Raw genomic sequence first — 17,456 nt, 5'->3', positions numbered from 1 at the left:
TGGAGGTCTATATAGGGAATGTGGTGGAGGTCTATATAGGCAATGCAATAGAGATCTATACAGGTAATGCAACGGAGATCTATATAGGTAATGCAATCAAGGTCTATATAGGTAATGCAATGGAGATCTATATAAGTAATGCAATGGAGATCTATACAGGTAACGCAATGGAGGTCTATACAGGTATTGCAATGGAGATCTATATAGGTAACGCAATCAAGGTCTATATAGGTAACGCAATGGAGATCTATATAAGTAATGCAATTGAGGTCTAAAAAGGTAACGCAAAGCAGAAGCGGCCACTCCAAGGAGAGTTTCTGGAGGCACAAGGAGCGGGAAAGACCAAAATCACCCCTGTTTTTCCTTTCCTTGCTGCAGCAGCCTCGGASCTGGAGCCCTGCCAGACCCTCCACAGGGCTCCCGGACAGCGGGGGCGAAACCGCAGCGCGAGGCAGCGCCGGAGCCAAGCGCCGTTCTGCTCCGGGGTTAGCGAGGGCATCCCGGCAACTCCCCCAGGATGAGCCTCTGTGTCCCGCGAGGGTTTCCTCCGGGAAAGGTGAAATGCATCATTGCAACCTGCAGGGCCAGGTGCTGCTCGCCTGGGAGCCTCGAGGAAAGCCGAGGGTTGCAATGCAGAAATACAGAATGCTGGAATGCCGCAAGGATGGGTTCTTTGGATGCGGGAATGTTGCAACGGGGAAATGTTGCAACGGGGAAATATTGCAACAGGGAAATATTGCAACGGGGAAACATTGCAAAGGGGAAATATTGCAGCGCTTAAGCAATATCAAAGCACCCAGGACTGCCCTTGCTACCACCAAGTCATCTATAGGTTGGCAGCCAGTGCTGGGGCCAATTTATTGCTGTTCCCCTAAACCACAGGCTCGTTTACAGCCTTTTTCCATATTTTTTGTTTTTCTCCATCTTGGAAACGAGGAAAACGATCCTTTCCCAGGGTGATTTCGAAGGACAGGGTGAAGGAGAGGAAAGGAACAAGGTGGAAGCACCGGCTGGATCACCCTATCCCTGCGAGTGAGGTCGGACCTGGAAAGACTCCGAGAGGTCGTCAGGATCCTTGGGATTTCGGCTGCAGCGCCCAGTGAGCAGAGGTTGCCATAGGCTTGGACGAAGACCACTCAAACAGGGTAAAACCAGCGCTGGGGGAAGCAGGCCTTTCCCTAAAGCCGGGAAGCAGGCCTTTCCCTAAAGCCGGGGCTTGGAACGCCGCCTCGTTCCGTGCCTGTTTCCTATAAATTGCAGAGAATCCCATAAACCCGAGAAATGCAGCACTGGCTGCCAGAGCGTTTCGCTGGTGATTGGACAGCGCTGGGGATGGAGCGCCGTTTATCCCGATCCCTGGGGCATTTTGGGGAGGGAGGTCGTGATTCGGGAGCCGCGGCTCGTTTGGGGCAAGGCGCAGCCAGCCCTGGATCAAGGGGGCTGGAAAGGGGGCCGGGAGGGAAAGACCCTGTGATGATGGTGCTGGTGGCTCCAGCAGCACCCAGGGATGGGAAGGTTGAAACCGCTCCCGGCCGCGGTGCTGGACAGGGCAGGATGCCCTGGAAGATCCTCGTGCTCCCTGATGTTTGCAAGGATACTCTTCATGGAGAGGCTCCGTTCCTGCGGTCTGGGCAGCTCAAGCCACGACTTCTTCAGCGTCCCCATGAAACACAGCTTAATTCGCCCCCGTTTTTCACCGTAATTTGCTTGTCAAACCGTTGCTCAGCATCCAAGGAGGAAAGGAGGAGAAGCATCCCGGGAGGAAAACCTGCCCAGCCCTGCTCCGAGGGAGGTCAGGGAGCCGCGGCCGCGAGCGCGCGGCTTGGGGCTGGCGAATCTCCACGTGTGTCCGTTGGATTTGCTGCCAGGAACAGCCCGGGCTCTGCTCTGCTCCGCTCTGCTCCACGGTGCTCTGCTCCTGGCCGGCCCCTTTCGAGCGACTTTGAGGACATCCTGCAGGACCAGGACAAGCGGTTTTATCCTACGGCTCCTGCCGTAGCTTTTCCTGGTTTGGAAAGAGTTCCATATATATCGCTGCGGAGAGGCTGTATTCCTAAAGGCTATGAGTTGTCGCCAAAAAAAGGCGTTGGAACATGGTGAGAAATGCTTGCAATGCTGCAGTTTCTTGGTGCTTTCGCCCTTGCAGCACGTGCCATGGGCGGCTCTTTGCTTGGACGGGCAGCCAAGGCTCCCCCAGCTCCGCTGCCGGAGAAGGGGACGTGGAGACCTGCAGCGTGGACTTGTAGACCACATCTGGACTCTCMTCTGTCCAGCCTGGTGGCCTGGAGAAGTGGTCTGCATCGGTCAACGGGTCTTGGAAGTCCAGCTCATGCCCAGGTTGGGACGGTGGGAAAGCGATGGGACAAATGGAGCCATCATGTTGAGGGAAACGACATCGGCCACCAGCAGGAGCGATGGTGATTGCTCCTGAGACCCCTCCAGAGCTGCTGTTCCGTATGGGAAGAACGGGGCGGATCGTGGCTGCTGGGGAGAGCACGGCTTGGGCTCGTGCTCCGTTGCCGCCTGCGGACACGGATCGTCCTGGAGCGGAGCTTTCCCATGCGGAGGAGCCGCAGCGCGGATAACGCTCCGGCTGGATGCAGCTGGGCCGCAGCTGGGAGCAGGCGGCTGCAGAGCACAGGCGCCGCTCGTCACACGCGTCCCTCCCGCAYCTCCGATCCCAGCGGCTCATCCCGTCGCTGGGGGTGGTGCCGGCCTGCCCTGGCAATGCCCACGGGCTCCTTGGAGCCGTGTTGGGAACAGGGGGAAGGGTTTCCCCAGGATTAGCCCTTGCTGGACGTGGCACTGGCGTGCAGAGCTGCACCAGCGAAATAACGGAGAGCCGGGCGGGAGAAGGACGGGCGCTCCGCGTGCTCCGCTCTTGTGCCAAGCACGGGTGTCCCTCGCTTTTCCACGTGGAAAAGGAGGGAAGCTGGAGGTTTCTGGGGCTGCAGTCAGGGACGGAAACTGCGGCAGGACGGGGTGTCCCCGGGAAGGTTCTGTGCACAAGGATGATACGAAACGGAGAACGGATGGGTGACCGGTGCCCACCCCTGGGTGCAACAGGGTTTTTGGCTGCTGTGCCTGGTGCGAGAGGGGGCTGCAGGTGGGACCAGCCGCAAAAGAAGGAGGGATGATCAGGCTGGASACCGGAGGGACAAAGAGGTCTCCCCTAGGTCCCTGCCTCTGGACACGAGCGGCTCCAAACACTTCCGAGGATGCACAGGAGAACCCAAACGCACCCGTGGGTGCCAGCGTGGCCACGTCCAAGGCAACACGGCACACGCAAGCAGGAGAGGGGGGAACGAGGACAGACGGGTAGGTGCTGCTCGAAGCCCTGGCAGGTCCTGCAGATCTTCCGGCCGGGAAGGTGCYGGGCTGGGCTCCTCCTGCCTCCCCCGCAGCGCCCGAGCGGTTTTGAGGCAAAAAAAGGCATGTTTTGGAAACTGGGATTAGTGGTTCTGTTTTAGGTCGTCGCGTGGGACTTGCTTTGGGAGGTGTCCTGGGACTAATGTGTGCTGTTAAAGAGGGCCACGGGCCACCCCCGGACCTTCGCTGTGCTCTTAGCGCGGCTGTGGTGAGGCTCCGAAAAGCACACGGAGCCAGACAGGGCGAGCGGAAGCCCCAAGGCTGCGCTCCCTGCTGCMGCTGAAACCCTGCCCGCGGCCGCTGGGAGGACGGGCCCACGGGGGAGCCAGCAGGAGCTGGAGCTGCAGGAGCCGAGGTCTCCAACCCTCCACCTCCAAGCTCTGCACTGGGTGGGAAGGACTTGGTGGAGATGCTGTTTGCCCACAAGAACCTGTGGGCTCATCCCGAGCTCCCCAGGCTTCCCAGTCCACCCAGCAGGCTCCAGGTGGGTCCAAGCTTGGGCACACGGGCCACTCTCACAGTGCTGACCAGCATCTCTGCCTCTTTGGCACTGCTTTCCAGAGCCCGTTCGCTGCGGGAAGCTCAGCCCAAACCCATGACCTGTCCTATGCCCAAACCCATGACCTGTCCTATGCCCCCAGGCCGGTCCTTACCTCTGAATCCCCGCAGCCCTGCTGGGCCTGGAGGGCCAAGGTCTCCTCTGTCCCCTTTCAAGCCACGTGGTCCTGGTGGTCCTCTCTCCCCGGGGAGCCCTGGAGCAGGGACAAAGGGACAACATGGACCAATTGTAGTGGGAACCTGCATAAACCAGCCTTGCACAGGGACACGCTTGAGTTGCCTGCTAGTAGAAATATTGGTTGGTCTGAAGTTCTTTGCCAACAGAAGAGGACCATCAGAAGGACACAGCCGAGAGTTTAGACCACCATTTATTTGTATATCTGCCCCTAAATGCAGGGTGGGTTTAAGACAGGGGTAGGTTGGTTCTGCTGMGGCACTTTAGAGCTCAGGGCAATGCAAGAGCCAGATCCCAAGATCGGAGAGTGAGGATTAGAGGGGTCGGAGAAGATGGAGACCACAAGGAGCTGCGAGGTGCCATAGGAAGAGCTGGGCGTTGTGCACCCCTCGTGTCCTTGTGTATTGATTGAGTGGGATGCCCTGCTGCACGGACCCTAGAGCCATGTACACGGAGCGTCGTGTCCCTCCTGGGCTTGGCTTTTCCAGCCTTAATCCATATCTTCCCGTGGTTTGAACCGGAGCCATCTGCTATCCACCATGCAAGCGCTGCTCAGCCACAAGGTCTAGGTCTTCTCCGTCTCGTTTCACCGAGTTTGGGTGAGACCCGTGGGGTGAAAGGAAGCCCAGAGAGGCCCGTCTGCTCTGTGAACGGCAGGGCAGCTCCACGAGACCTGCTTGAGAACGTTGCTCATGCCTGAACCTGAGCTTCCTGCGCCCAAAGGGCTGGGACACCATCTGTGAAAGCACCACGGAAGGCAAGAAGGACCGGAATGCTAGAAACCACGGCTATTGGGGCAGCAGTTCCCAAGGGGGAACCCTTCAGGAATTGTTTTGCTTTGTTCCGTTCAAACAAAAAAGGAGAGAAGCCAGACGATGCMTTTCTGATGCTTATTACACCCAAGAAAAACAGCCATGAATCTGTCAGCGCACGCAAAGCAGCTGCCGATGGAACGAGCAAGGGCAGCCGGTGCTGACAAGGGCTTGCAGAGAGCGGTCAGCTTTCCCAGGCGGCTTTGCCAAGCCTGGAYGGTCCCACCATCCTCCTGGGAATATGGGAAAAGGGGCACCAGAAATGAGTGGGTTTCACACCAAGCCGGTCAGATCTGGGCTCCAAACGCCACCTGCTCTGGCACCAACACCCTACGTAGGTCACATCTCCACCGTCATGTTCATCAGCACCAAGGTGGGACATTGCTCCACGACCATCATGGTTTAGTTCCCTGGCCCAACAGGAGGTTGATGGTCAGATTGGGACTTCTCCTCCAGGATGTAAGAGGATGGAGAAAGGGGACTAGGACATGACATCCCACAAAGCATCCAATCACCTCGACAGGGAAGAGCCTGTGGGCAACTGAAGCCACCAGCTGGCAGGTCTTTACCAGGAGGGATTCTCCAGCAAGCCCTGCATCAACGTCCAAGGCTTGGGTGTAAACACTGTAATTCCAGGTTTGGCTTAAAATTAGAAACAGGCTCAAGCTGAGCTCTTGTCCAKAGGGCCGGGCATTCCCAGAATATCTGTGGTCAGGGCTCGCTTGGCCAGAGCCTTCGTCTGCACCATTGCAACCACTGGGGAAAACCAGCTTCTTCCTCACGGTTCTTTCTGATGTGACAGAGGGGGTTTCTTATTAGTCAGGGGRAAAAAAAAAGATATTTTCCTTGGGGTGGGCAATTGGTACTTCCTAAATTCAATTTCACTTAAAAACAATGGTTTGAATTAAGAGGAAAAGGGAAGAATGCAGCCTTGAAACTGAAGACGCGTCCGAGCAAAGACTCGGTTTTCCCAGCCTGGGGTCTCCTCTCACAGGCTGGACGGGTCCTGAGCTGGGTCCATCCAGGTTGGACGGGTCCTGAGCTCGGTCCATCCTCCCCACCTTTGGTTTCAGATTGGTTGCAATCCCTCTGGAGTGTCTCCAGCTCAAGAAACATCACCCTCCGCTCTATGAGCAGATGTTTCAWAGGAGCACGCGGGTACTAATGGACTTGTGTAGCTCTCCCTGTCCTTCCATTAATGGAAGGCAGGAGGCCAAGGATAAGGTGGAAGAGGAGAAAGACTTTTGCCCCTAAAGACTGGCATTTCTGCACCCAAGTAAGAGGTAGCTCCAAGCAGAMGCTTCTCTAGGCTTGATGTCTCAGTGCGCTGTGGTCCTGAGCACCACAGATTTGTCCTGCTAATGGTGGGAACCCAGGGTGCTCATTGGCTTGAAACTCATGCAATCTTGGGTGGCTACAACCTGCCAAATATTGGAATTCCAGAAGGGACAGCTGGTAAGGAGCTAAAGGAAGAGAGGAACTGTCGTGTGCTCTTGGAAACGAGGTCAGTATGGATGAGGAGGAGATCTTCCATACATCCAATCTTGGATATAAGAAAGGAATGAACAGGGTGCTGCGAGGAGATGCAGCAGCGACCAGAAGACCTAGGAGCTTTCAGAGATCATCTGGATGCCATCCTGGAGAGGATTGGTACTCATACTCCCAAGCTTACAAACACGGAGTAGTTTCCAGGCTCTCATAACTAACCCGTGTCAGAGCTTGGACCAGGCGCTGCAGGCTGTGTCCTACCCAGCCCACATCCTCACACCGAGGAGAAAGAAGGACAGCAGGCTCTGGAAACCCTCCTTGAATCTCAATGCAAGCCTGATGCAGGTGCTAATCCGATGGATTTATAGCTAACAAAAGATAAGCTGGACTTGGGGTAGATGTGGTGGCCTCAGATGACAGACTGGTCTGTAGGGTGTGGAGGCCACATCGTGATTTGAGTCTTCAAAGAGTGAAAGGCAGCCAAGAGAAAGGGGAATCTATTGCAAAGAAGAGCCCCAGCAGGCTGGTGGGGGCATCCTAAGGGCATCTCATCTTTCTGCAACACCAGCAAGGTCCCAGTGGTCACACCGGAACCCCGGAGATGTCACTGGAAATGGTCCCATTGATCTATGCACCTTGGGTYGAGGCAGGCTGGGTTATCACAGAATCATAATAGTTGGAAAAGACCTTGGAGATCATCAAGTCCAGCTGTAAACCCATCACACCCATAGGAAGCACACGTTGTTCCTTACCTCGSAGCCCCGGGAGGCCGGGAAGGCCAGGTTCGCCTTCCATTCCCTCATTGCCTTGGTCTCCTTTGGGTCCCGGAGGCCCTGGAAAACAAGGGGTGTGGAGGTCAGTGATCCTCCCACTGTCCATGGGCTGATGCACGACGCACACGGCCGTTGTTGTTTGTCTGGTATCCAACAAGTACAAGTCTCCACCACGGAGGAGCTCRGTGACAGCGGGGCAGTTGGCCAGGAGCCTCGCTCCGTGATCCGTAGGTTTGGCCTCACATGCCAGACTCTCCAGCTTTGGCCTCACATGCCAGAAAGCTTCACCTCGCACTTCCTGCGATTCCACCTGAACGAGGCTCCAAAGGAAATTCCAGTTTCCTGGAATTTCCTCTTTGCCCCAAATCGTGACTTTTCGAATGGCATTGCTTGAAGAAAAAGGAAATACGTTTTGGAAGTACCTAGGTGAAGCTTCCGAGGAGGATTTGCATCATGGAACTCCTCGCTGCTGGCTAACACCCCAATGCAGAGGTAGCCATCAGCGGTGGCCTCAGTGCCACCGCTGCACCATCACCGCGTGTTCAAGCAGAGTGTCCAGACTATGATAGAGTGACTTTTATCAGCTTGAAAAATCCAGTTCCACAAAGCTGTAAACAATTAAACTAAATCAATTGGAAGGCAGAGTAAGAATAGAGAAAAAAAAAATGACTCATGGGATCGTAGAAAATTGGGCAAAGAGAGGCCTTAAGGGGTCATTTGGTCTTTGTCCTACAAAGGCACGAGGATAGCTGGAAACTTTTAAACAGTGTTTTTCCTAGAAATCCAAAAAGCCATAAACTCAGAGTTGTGCAGGGAGTTGGCCAGGGTTAGGGACAAAGTGATAATAGAAAAGAACAGCGGGAGGGAGAGGGGGGAGGCTGGACATCCTAAGAGAGGAGTGAAGAGCCCCATGGCTCTGGAGGACATGAACCCAAACAGGCCCAGAAACGTCCCCAGCTGAAGGTGGACGGAGCCTGGGAGGAGACTTCACCCTTGGGTGGTGGGACCAGGTGGCCACCTCACTTCAACCAACCTCTTGGTGCTGCTGCTTGCCCCTTGGGGTCTGGAGAACCGCACGGATCATTTCAGTATTACAGAATCACAGAATCACGGAGTGTTCAAGGTTGGAAGGGACCTCTAGAGATCATCTAGTCCAACCTTCCTGCTCCAGCAGGGACACCCAGAGCACGGGGCACAGGATGGCGTCCAGGCGGGTTTTGGAGACCTCCAGAGAAGGAGACTCCACARCCTCCCTGGGCAGCCTGTGCCAGGGCTCTGTCACCCTCACAGTGAAGAAGTTCCTCCTCACATGGACATGGAGCTGCCTGGATTTCAGCTTGCACCCATTGCACCTTGTCCTATCGCAGGCCACCACTGAGAAGAGCTTGGCCCCTTCCTCCCTACATTGCCCCTTCATGAACTTATCCATGTTAATCAGATCCCCTCTCAGCCTTCTCTTCTCCAACCTGAACCTGCCCAACTCAATCAGTCTCTCCTCATTCGAGAGATGCTCCAGTCCCTTAATCATCTTTGTCGCTCTCCGCTCGACCCTCTCTAGGAGCTCCACATCCCTCATTGGGCAAATGAGGGACGTATTAGGCAAATAAAGAGCAGGAAGACTGGGATTACATAAGTGGACAGTGCTAAGCACCGCCGTTGGTTTTCAGCATGTCCCAACTGACCAAGACGGATTTTGGACCATGTCATCTTCTCAAAGCTGGGTAACGTGGGGATGTGTTTAGTCTGCCCCACTTAGTTCAGCCTGAAACAAGGAGCTAACGCAGAATCCCACGGGGATTTCAAGGGGAGCAGAGCGACATCCTGGTACCAGTGACCAGCATCTCCACAGCTTCCTACCCTGGGGCCTCCTCCAGCTCCCGGCCCCAGGTCTGCCCAGGAAAGTTCTGCAGAACCCAAAAGTACTCCTTGGCGGAGCAGGGCTGTGGAAAGCCCTTTGCTTAGACATGGTGTTTTCTCAGCATCAGCAGGACTAAGAGCAAGGCTGGAAACATCTCAAGGGGAAATAATCTCCTCCTTTGCCCAGTGCATCCTCTCTGGTTCAACACCCTTCACTTTGCTGGGCCCTCACTGGTGGGACAGGAGTGAAGCTCTTGTAGACACCAAGTGCTGAACCCAAAGACTTCCATCTGCTCCGGTTTTATGGATGCACTGGGAAATAAGCTGTACAAAGGCCCCACTCATTTCCACAAAGACATGGGAGCTGCCTGCCCTGGGCACATCTCAGAGGCCTTTGGTCTTAAAACCAGCCCCGGGCCACCTTGGTGGCTCATTTGATGGGAATAGTCCAAGATCTAGGTGGGCTCATGCATCGGAGTGGAGCATCTCCAGCCCCAGGAAGGGTGGGAAAGCCATCCTGCGCGGAACCAGGGAGGTCACAGGCTAAGGCAGAGGAGCGAGGACAGGGCTACCATAAGTGCCAGCCCTCTCTGATCCCGGGGTGCTGCCGAACGGGAGAGAAAACCCGGGAAGAGCCGTGCGGGATGTGTCTCATCCCGGCGTATCCTCAGCCGAGCAGCAGAGATCTGGCAGCCGGCCACAGTCCGGGGCCTCTGGGTCAGCCAACTTGGAAGCACCTCCGCCCAAAAAGCTCTTCCGTGGCCCCTGGGCCACCAGAGCATCCCTTGGCCACGGCAGCGTGGTCGGAGAGCTGGGATGTCCCTTGCTACAGCCCATGGCTGGGACGGGAGAGCGGGGAGAGGCCGGGAGGAGGATGGAGGAGCCGGGATGAGGATGGAGATGCTGGAATGGGGATGGAGGAGCCGGGATGAGGCCAAGGGAGCCCTGGGAGGGGTGGCTGGGAGAGGCCCCGGTCCGGAGATGAGGAATCATGAGCAGCGCTGCAGACCCTTGGCCAAGGCGGTCTCCACCCTGCCTGGGGCTGGAAAACAGCCGCCCAGCTGCACTTGTGCTGGTGTCCCCAGGACCGCATCCCAAAAAACAGCCCGGAGAAGGAGCCAGAGCCCCAGGAAGCATCCAGCAATGGGAAGGGCACCACCCAGGCAGACCCACGGCTCCCGATCCCTGCAATCCTACCCGGCACACAGCTGGACACCGGGAGCGCACGGAGCTGGGGATAAAGCTGTCCTGGAAGGTGGCGTGGCCAGGTGGGCACCGCGCTCGTAAATCACGGAAGGGAGAAAGGACCAGCAGAAGGAAGAGGAGGGAAATGTGGAGCTGGGACGTGGCGGTGACGGGCAGGCAGCAGAGGAAGCAGCTGGGCTGGGATCGGTCACAGCAGACATAGGTCTCTCCATCTCCACCTCCACCTCCATCTCTACCTCCACCTCCATCTCCACCTTCCTCTCCACCTCCATCTCCATCTCCATCTCCATCTCCATCTCCATCTCCATCTCCACCTCCATCTTCATCTCCACCCCCACCTCCATCTCCACCTCCAACTCCATCTCCACCTCCATCTCCATCTCCACCTCCACCTCCATCTCCACCTCCATCTCCACCTTCCTCTTCACCTTCCTCTCCACCTCCATCTCCATCTCCACCTCCATCTCCACCTCCATCTCCATCTCCACCTCCACCTCCATCTTCATCTCCATCTCCACCTCCATCTCCACCTCCATCTCCACCTCCACCTCCACCTCCATCTCCACCTTCCTCTCCACCTTCCTCTCCACCTCCATCTCCATCTCCACCTCCATCTCCACCTCCATCTCCACCTCCACCTCCATCTTCATCTCCACCCCCACCTCCATCTCCACCTCCATCTTCATCTCCACCTCCATCTCCACCTCCTTCTCTATCTCCATCTCCACCTCCAACTCCATCTCCATCTCCATCTCCACCCCCACCTCCATCTCCACCTCCTTCTCTATCTCCATCTCCCTCTCCATCCGAGCTGGCCACTTCTGAGCTCCTTATGCCCCAGGGGATGTAGGCTGTGCAGTCACTTGCTGCATGGACCACACTGAGGAGTGTGGAAAACCCACCCATTCCAGGTGCATGGGATACCACCAGGAGAGGAATGGGAGAAACGGGCAGGAACTCCCGCTGTTGAGGGGAGGGAATGGCCAAGCACGCGCTCAGCCTGGCTGCAGAGGGGAATTAACAGCACAACGAAGCGAGGAACAGCTGGACCTTGTAGATAATAAAAACGAGGGAGAGAAGGTGCTTAGCAGGTTGGTGACTAAAGGGGAATTGTGATGCCACCATGTCACAAACACCCCAAAAGATACCAGCAAAACTAGGGGCAAGAAGGAAAGAGTAAATGGGGATGGGCGGTTTGCTGGGAGAATGGCAAAGGAGAAGGATGTGGGAGTGAAAACAGCTGTTTGGTCGCCGCCATACGCACATCTGGCTCACCTTCGTGGTCAGGTAGGACCTGAAATAGCTCTTGAGCATCTGTGAGGGAGCCCGGAGGAATTTATTGACCATATATTCTARTATTGACCAGGCAACATTTGGACCACCTGACACGTCGCCTCTTGCAACTCCTCAATGGACTAGACCTTCGCTTGGAAGGAAGTCCAAGAGACACCCAAACATTGCAGACACCCGACGGTAGGTGCTTAGTGGATTTGATACACCCAAGAACACCCAAGACATCCCTGTAGGACCGGGATGGGTGTATGTAGGACATAGACACAAGCCCTTCCACAAGGTCCTCATGCATGAGCAAAGCTCACAAGCGGATGCCCAGCTTACCCCGTATGACAGAGATGTTCTTCAGAGCGACCGAGTGTTCCCAGTCCTTGAGCCGCAGGTCCTCCGTCACGTTGTTGAGGATGGCCAGCTCGTGCTTGAGCTGCTCCTCCATGGCTATRTGGATGAGACGCATCTGCCGCGCGTCCTCGGTGGCGTTGCTGATGAGCCCTTGCAGGTCCTGGATGCGGGTGTGGTGGATGTTCACGTCGTAGGAGAAGGTCCTGTTCATGGTGTCCACGGCCCCGCTCGCCGCCGTCACCTGGTCGCTCAGGCTCTCCACCCTGCTGCTGAGGTGGGCCAGGAGGTGGTCRTGGTGCTGGAGCAGCAACCGGCTGCTGTTGCCTTCCACGGAGAGCTTGTACATCTCCTGCTGAGCCGTGTCGGCCTGATGGGCCAAGCTGTCCCACAGGCTGGACACGGCCTTGTCCGTTTGGCTGGCCTGGGTCTGCAGGCTCCAGAGRAGCCCTTCCAGCTTCTGCAGGGAGCCCGTCATGAGGAACAAGGAGTCCGAGTGGTTCTGCAGGAGGTCCTGGAGCCTCCAGATGTGATCCAGCACGTCGCCTTTCAGAGGTAGGTGCAGCAGCTTCAGCTGCATGTCCCGGAAACTCTCGTTCAGGCGGTTCATGTTGCCCATCAAGACCTTCAGGTCCTCGGGGGACGTCTGCGGCCTCGAGACTACGGAGGGGAGAGCAAAGGGGGCATCAGCAGGAAGCCCATGAAGACGGGACATGCCACCCTCTTTCCACTGAGGAGCAATTGGACAACCTCACTGTTCCTCAGGGGTGAAAGCCAAGGCTCCTTGTACCTCCCCACAGAGCCATCCACTCTTTGGCCCTATGGCTTTCTCCATRGGCACGATGGTCCATGAGAATGGAGTTGGGAAGGAGGTGGCTCACAGGGACCTTGCCGGATTGATTTCCAGCCTCCCAAACCCCGTGGAACGGGAAGCAAGGATCTCCCCAGCCCGGGTGCTCCAGCTGCAGCTCCCTGCTCCCCACTGGAGACGCAGGGGGAGGCTGGGGACACACGGAGGGTCCCAGCACGTCACCATCCTGCACGGGCTGCTGCTCTCCCGCCGTGTCTCCTCACCCGCGAGCCGCCAGCGCGGCCCTGCGCGGGGGGACACGGAGCCAAAGCCACCCAGATGATGAGAACTGAAGCCCCGCTATCATTCCTGGAGCTGCTGGGCTTCACCTGGCCCCGGGCCACCGGCCTGGCCRCTGCCCCTGGATCCCTCCAAGGGGGAGAGACCCAGCGAGCACATCTGGGCAGCATTAGGAGCACATATACCGCAGGAGAGGCCGGGCACACGCGAGGACCTGGCACTCTGGGGGGCTTGGCGGGCACCCAGGTCACCGTGGCTTCTGTGCAACCAAACTGAGGGGAAAACAGCCCCMAAAACACCCCGGGAGCCTTACAGGGAGGAAAAGACCACCGTTTCGTGGTGGCCTGTGTTTGCACGTGTGCGCGGGGCAGCGATGCTGTTGGTGGGTGTAGGGCGGGTGCAAGGTGGGACATGGGTGCAGGTTGGAGCCCGGGCAGCTCCATGTGGCCGTGAGGAAGAGCTTGTTTGGTGGGAGGGTGCCCGAGCCCTGGCCCAGGCTGCCCAGGGAGGCTGCGGAGGCTCCTGCTCTGCAGATCTGCCAGCGCGCCGGGATGCGCCYGGGTGCCCCGTGCTCTGGGTGTCCCTGCTGGAGCAGGGGGGCTGGATTGGATGATCCCTAGAGGTCCCTTCCAACCTCAGCCATCCTGGGATCCTGAGGAGGGAAGAGGCGCCGACGTTCCCACCATACGGGCCGGGCGCATCGTGCCGGCCCCGGCGCGGCGCTCACCTGCGAGGATGAAGACGCCCACGAGGATGAGGAGGACGAGGAGGTAGAGCCCCAGCACGGCGTACTTGAGCGCGGCCAGGGAGCCGAGGCGGCCGCAGCGCCCGGGCGCCGTCGCCCTCCTGCCGGGAGCTGAGGCGGGAGCTGAGGTCAGCAGCGCCCGCGCCGCGACACCACCCCGCTCCATCCCGCCCAGCTCCGGCTTTTTGTTATTTCCCCGTTCTAATTCCAAGGGCATCCCAGGAAAAGCACCTGGATGGCCAAGGCGGGATCCCCACCGGCTCTATCCCGGGATACTGGGCTTAAATGCCCGCCACCACAGCCCCTCTCCAGCTTTTCCACGCTATSTGGCTCCGTGCCTCAGTTTCCCCACCCACTCCCTGGAGAAGGAGCCTCGGGTGGGAGCCGAGCGGGACCGGGACACCCTGGAGCTGCCGGCAGCCCCTGCTCCTCTGGGATGCGCCTGTTTTCCTGCCCTTCACCCTCGTGCYGGCGCTGGGAGGAGCTGGCGCGGGGCCCCGAACCACCCACCGCCGCCTCCCCGGAGAGCCGGAGGGCCCGCGGCTGCGTCAGCCCGCACGGGCGCCCGCCCGTAACCAAGGGCAAAAGCAAAATATTTCCCCCTCGCTCCCTGCCCCCGGATCCTGCCCCGCTGCCCGGCCCCTCGCTGGTGAAGCCGGCTTGCCCAGGGCTGCGGGGAGCACCGAAAACGGGGCAGCGGGGACAGGGCGATGCCGCCCAGCCCACCTCGAAGCGCCCCGAGCGGAGCAAGGAGGCCCCAGCCTCACCGTCCTCGCAGAGGTTCAGCTTGGAGAGGCTCCTGCCCTCGAAGGGCTCCTCGAAGATGGAGCCGCTCTCCCTCTCGCCGAAGGTGTGGAGATACATGGCCTTGTTGTCCATGGTGCCGCTGCTCCCGGGAAGACGCTGGGGCGACGGGGCAGGGCCCCAACGCGCGCTGGTCCTCGGCYGTGCGCAGCTTGGGCACCCTGCTCTGGTGCAGAGGACGGGGACCTGCCACCAAGGGTGTCCATGGTTCCCCCTTGCCAACGCCRGCTGCTACATCCCAGCATGCGCTGGCCACGAGTTGGGGGTCACCATCCCCTTCCCACCACCGGCCACCAACAGAGACCTCTTGATCTCCAGCCAAGGGCTCCCACCACCCGCGTCCACGTGCAACCTGTCACCCCCCCGCTCCGGGCTGTCCCACCGCAGGGCTGGACAGGGAGCGTGTGGCCCGATGCCTTCCTAGCGCTTGGGGTCCTCCCGTGGCCACCCCATGCCCGGGAGCGCTCGGGATGTGCCAGCATGAAGAGCCTTGGGAGAGCGAGGGCTCCGACCTGCTGAGCTGAGCTCAGCTGCTCCCAGGGCTGTCCTGGGCCCTAGGGATCAGCCAGTCCCGGCAAGGTGGAGCCCCGGCCTCCGCGGAGGTTTCGCAATGTCCAGAGGCTCCTGCGGGGAACGGGCCCCCATCTCCCTTGGAAGGGGTTAAAATCCCCCGCGCTGGCGCTGCCGGGCAGGATGCGCTGAGCACTCCCCAGCTCGTGTCACACATGGCCCTCGCCAGCTGGCTCCTCCGCCCCGGACACCCCCTGCTCCGCAGGGATCCCGGATCCAGCCCCGGCGGTGGGAGAGGGGGGTCCCTGCGCTTCCCAGCCCACGCTGACCCCTCGGAGGAGCGGGAATGGGGGGTTCCACACCGGGCGGGCTCCCGGATGGGATGGAGCGGAGCGATCCGAAGCTGCCCAGGGATCCCAGAGCACTTCACGCAAACTTTGGGCATTCCAACCTCCCGTTCCGCCCCAACATGGAGCTCCCGGGCTGCTCCCGGAGCAGGGATGCTCCCCAGGGACGGGATGCTCCCCGGATAGCCCCGGCCCCAGGTGACGGGCTAGGAGGCTCCCAGGACAGGGATGCTCCAGGCACAGGGATGCTCCACGGGGGCCGGGACCACACAACCCCTTCCCTCCGGTCCCGCTCCCCCCGCGCGTATTGCCCCTGCAGACCCCTCCCACCCCAAACCTCACGCCCCCCTCCCCAAAACGCACCCCCCCCCCAGCGCCCCCTCACCTGCGGGGTGTCCGCGGGGTGTCCTGTGGCTCCGGGCTGCACCGGGGGGGGCCCCCGTCCCATGGGGGGGCGCTGCCCGGGTTGGGGGGCTCGAGGGGCTCCCGCCGGCGCCGCGAGCGCCGCTGCGCCCCGGGACGCGCCGCGACCGTTTTGTAGGGAGCTGCAAGGCGGGGGGACCGGCTCCGCGCCGCCCACCGGCCCCCCCGCCCTTCCAGCTGAACCCGGGGAAAGAGGGAAAAAAAAAAAAACAAAAAAAAAAGCAAAAAATTCCGCCCAGGCTTCCTCCTTTCGCAGCGCGCAGAGGAGTCGCTGCGGAGCCGAGCGCCGGAACGCGCCGGGAAAAGGGGGATTTGCTCCGTGGAGAGGGGGCTGCGAGCGGCTCCAGAGGTGATGGAGCCGGGAGGCAGGGCGGCTAGCCGCGCGCGGCCTGGGAGCGCCCGGCCGGGAGCCGCGGGTCTCTGCAGCCCTTGCATGCAAGGTGGGCCATGCGGCTCATCACGCGAGGGCAATCGAAGGCGAGAGCCAAAAATATGGTTTTTATTAGTGTGATTTTCTCAGCAACGGAGCGGGAGGGAAAGTCTCCAGCGCGGCTAGGAGAGACTTTGAGCAAACTCTCCATTTCTTTGCGTTCTTGGTCCAAAACTGCAAGGAGAAGAGCAAAATCCAGGCGTCTCGATAGCGTCTTTGGTTCTTGGGGAGGAAAGGACCYGGCACAAACACTGGTCCGGATGGACGGAGACTCCTGCTCTCATGGACCCTGGATGCTCATGGAGGAATAAGCACTGGGGAAAGACCCTGCCCAGCATCTTCTCGCACATCTTTTTCCAGGGGCAAAAGGCGAGGCTGAACATGTYGGAGAAGTCCTCCTCCAGCTTCTCRGTCGTCTCCTCCTGCATCCACCACAAATGAGGAACTTATCTTCTTGATTTTGTTTTTCTTTAAGAGTGAAGCTGTGCCTAAGGCCACCAAGCYCCGTGTAGACCATGGCACAGAACTGAATGGACTGTATTAGGGGGCAAACCGCGTTTGTGAGGGCAGCTCTGGTGTTCGCCCATCCACGCAAGCTGCTGGGCAGTGCCCACCCCACTGGTGGGCAATACCCAAAGCAGGTGAGACTTCATTTTCAGGTGAGTCAACCYATTTTGGCCATCTTCCTTGGTCAAGGAAGGTCTTGGGCTGGCCTAAAGTTGTGCAAACAACCGTGGTGGATCTCGGTGCGTGTGGTCACCTCCAAGCGTCTGGTGGTGACACATGTGGATGACTCCAGACAGCCAGAGATGAGGTAGAAGAAATCATATGAGGTCAGGAAGCAGGAAATAAAGGGAATCTACTAGGAAATCTGAACTCTAAAGTTTTGCTTGCTAACCTAGGCAACGCAGGCRTTGGTTGGGAGACAGTCAAGGAACTCACCTTCAGTTCCTGGAAACGGCTCTTCATCGCTTTCTTTGCCTCTTCAAACATSTTATTGGGCACCTTCTCCTCCACAGCCTCATAAAGTTTCTTTATGATGTTCTGGCTTGCCTGCGTCCCGCTTATCTTTGCCAACTCTGTTACCATGGTGGGAAACATCACAACGCCGTTGGCAGCCCCACACAGATTTGCAAACAGAGGCTGGGAATGGGAGGTACCAAACACAGACACCCTCTTCCCAAGCACCCTTCATCCCCCTAAGAATTTCCTCTGCCCATGTCCAAGCCCAAGAGCT

General features: G+C 58.7%; 1 protein-coding gene across 1 annotated transcript in view; it reads right to left on the bottom strand.

Moving 5' to 3' along the window:
• SCARA5 (scavenger receptor class A member 5) overlaps window positions 1–15,779 on the bottom strand; it is a 22,694-nt gene extending 6,915 nt beyond the window's left edge. Inside the window, exons 1-6 of the mRNA XM_026041233.1 lie at window positions 15,752–15,779; window positions 14,473–14,695; window positions 13,688–13,816; window positions 11,856–12,530; window positions 7,155–7,235; window positions 4,023–4,121 (exon numbers count right to left, since the gene is read on the bottom strand). Coding sequence (XP_025897018.1) covers window positions 4,023–4,121; window positions 7,155–7,235; window positions 11,856–12,530; window positions 13,688–13,816; window positions 14,473–14,584 — 1,096 coding nt within the window. The 5' untranslated portion in view covers window positions 14,585–14,695; window positions 15,752–15,779. The remainder of the gene's footprint in view (window positions 1–4,022; window positions 4,122–7,154; window positions 7,236–11,855; window positions 12,531–13,687; window positions 13,817–14,472; window positions 14,696–15,751) is intronic.
• Window positions 15,780–17,456: the final 1,677 nt, after the last annotated feature.

The sequence above is a fragment of the Nothoprocta perdicaria genome, unplaced genomic scaffold (assembly GCF_003342845.1).
Source record: "Nothoprocta perdicaria isolate Ctin4 unplaced genomic scaffold, notPer1 scaffold_101, whole genome shotgun sequence".
In the NCBI taxonomy this organism is placed as follows: Eukaryota; Metazoa; Chordata; class Aves; order Tinamiformes; family Tinamidae; genus Nothoprocta; species Nothoprocta perdicaria.
This window is presented reverse-complemented; position numbering and strand designations above follow the sequence as displayed.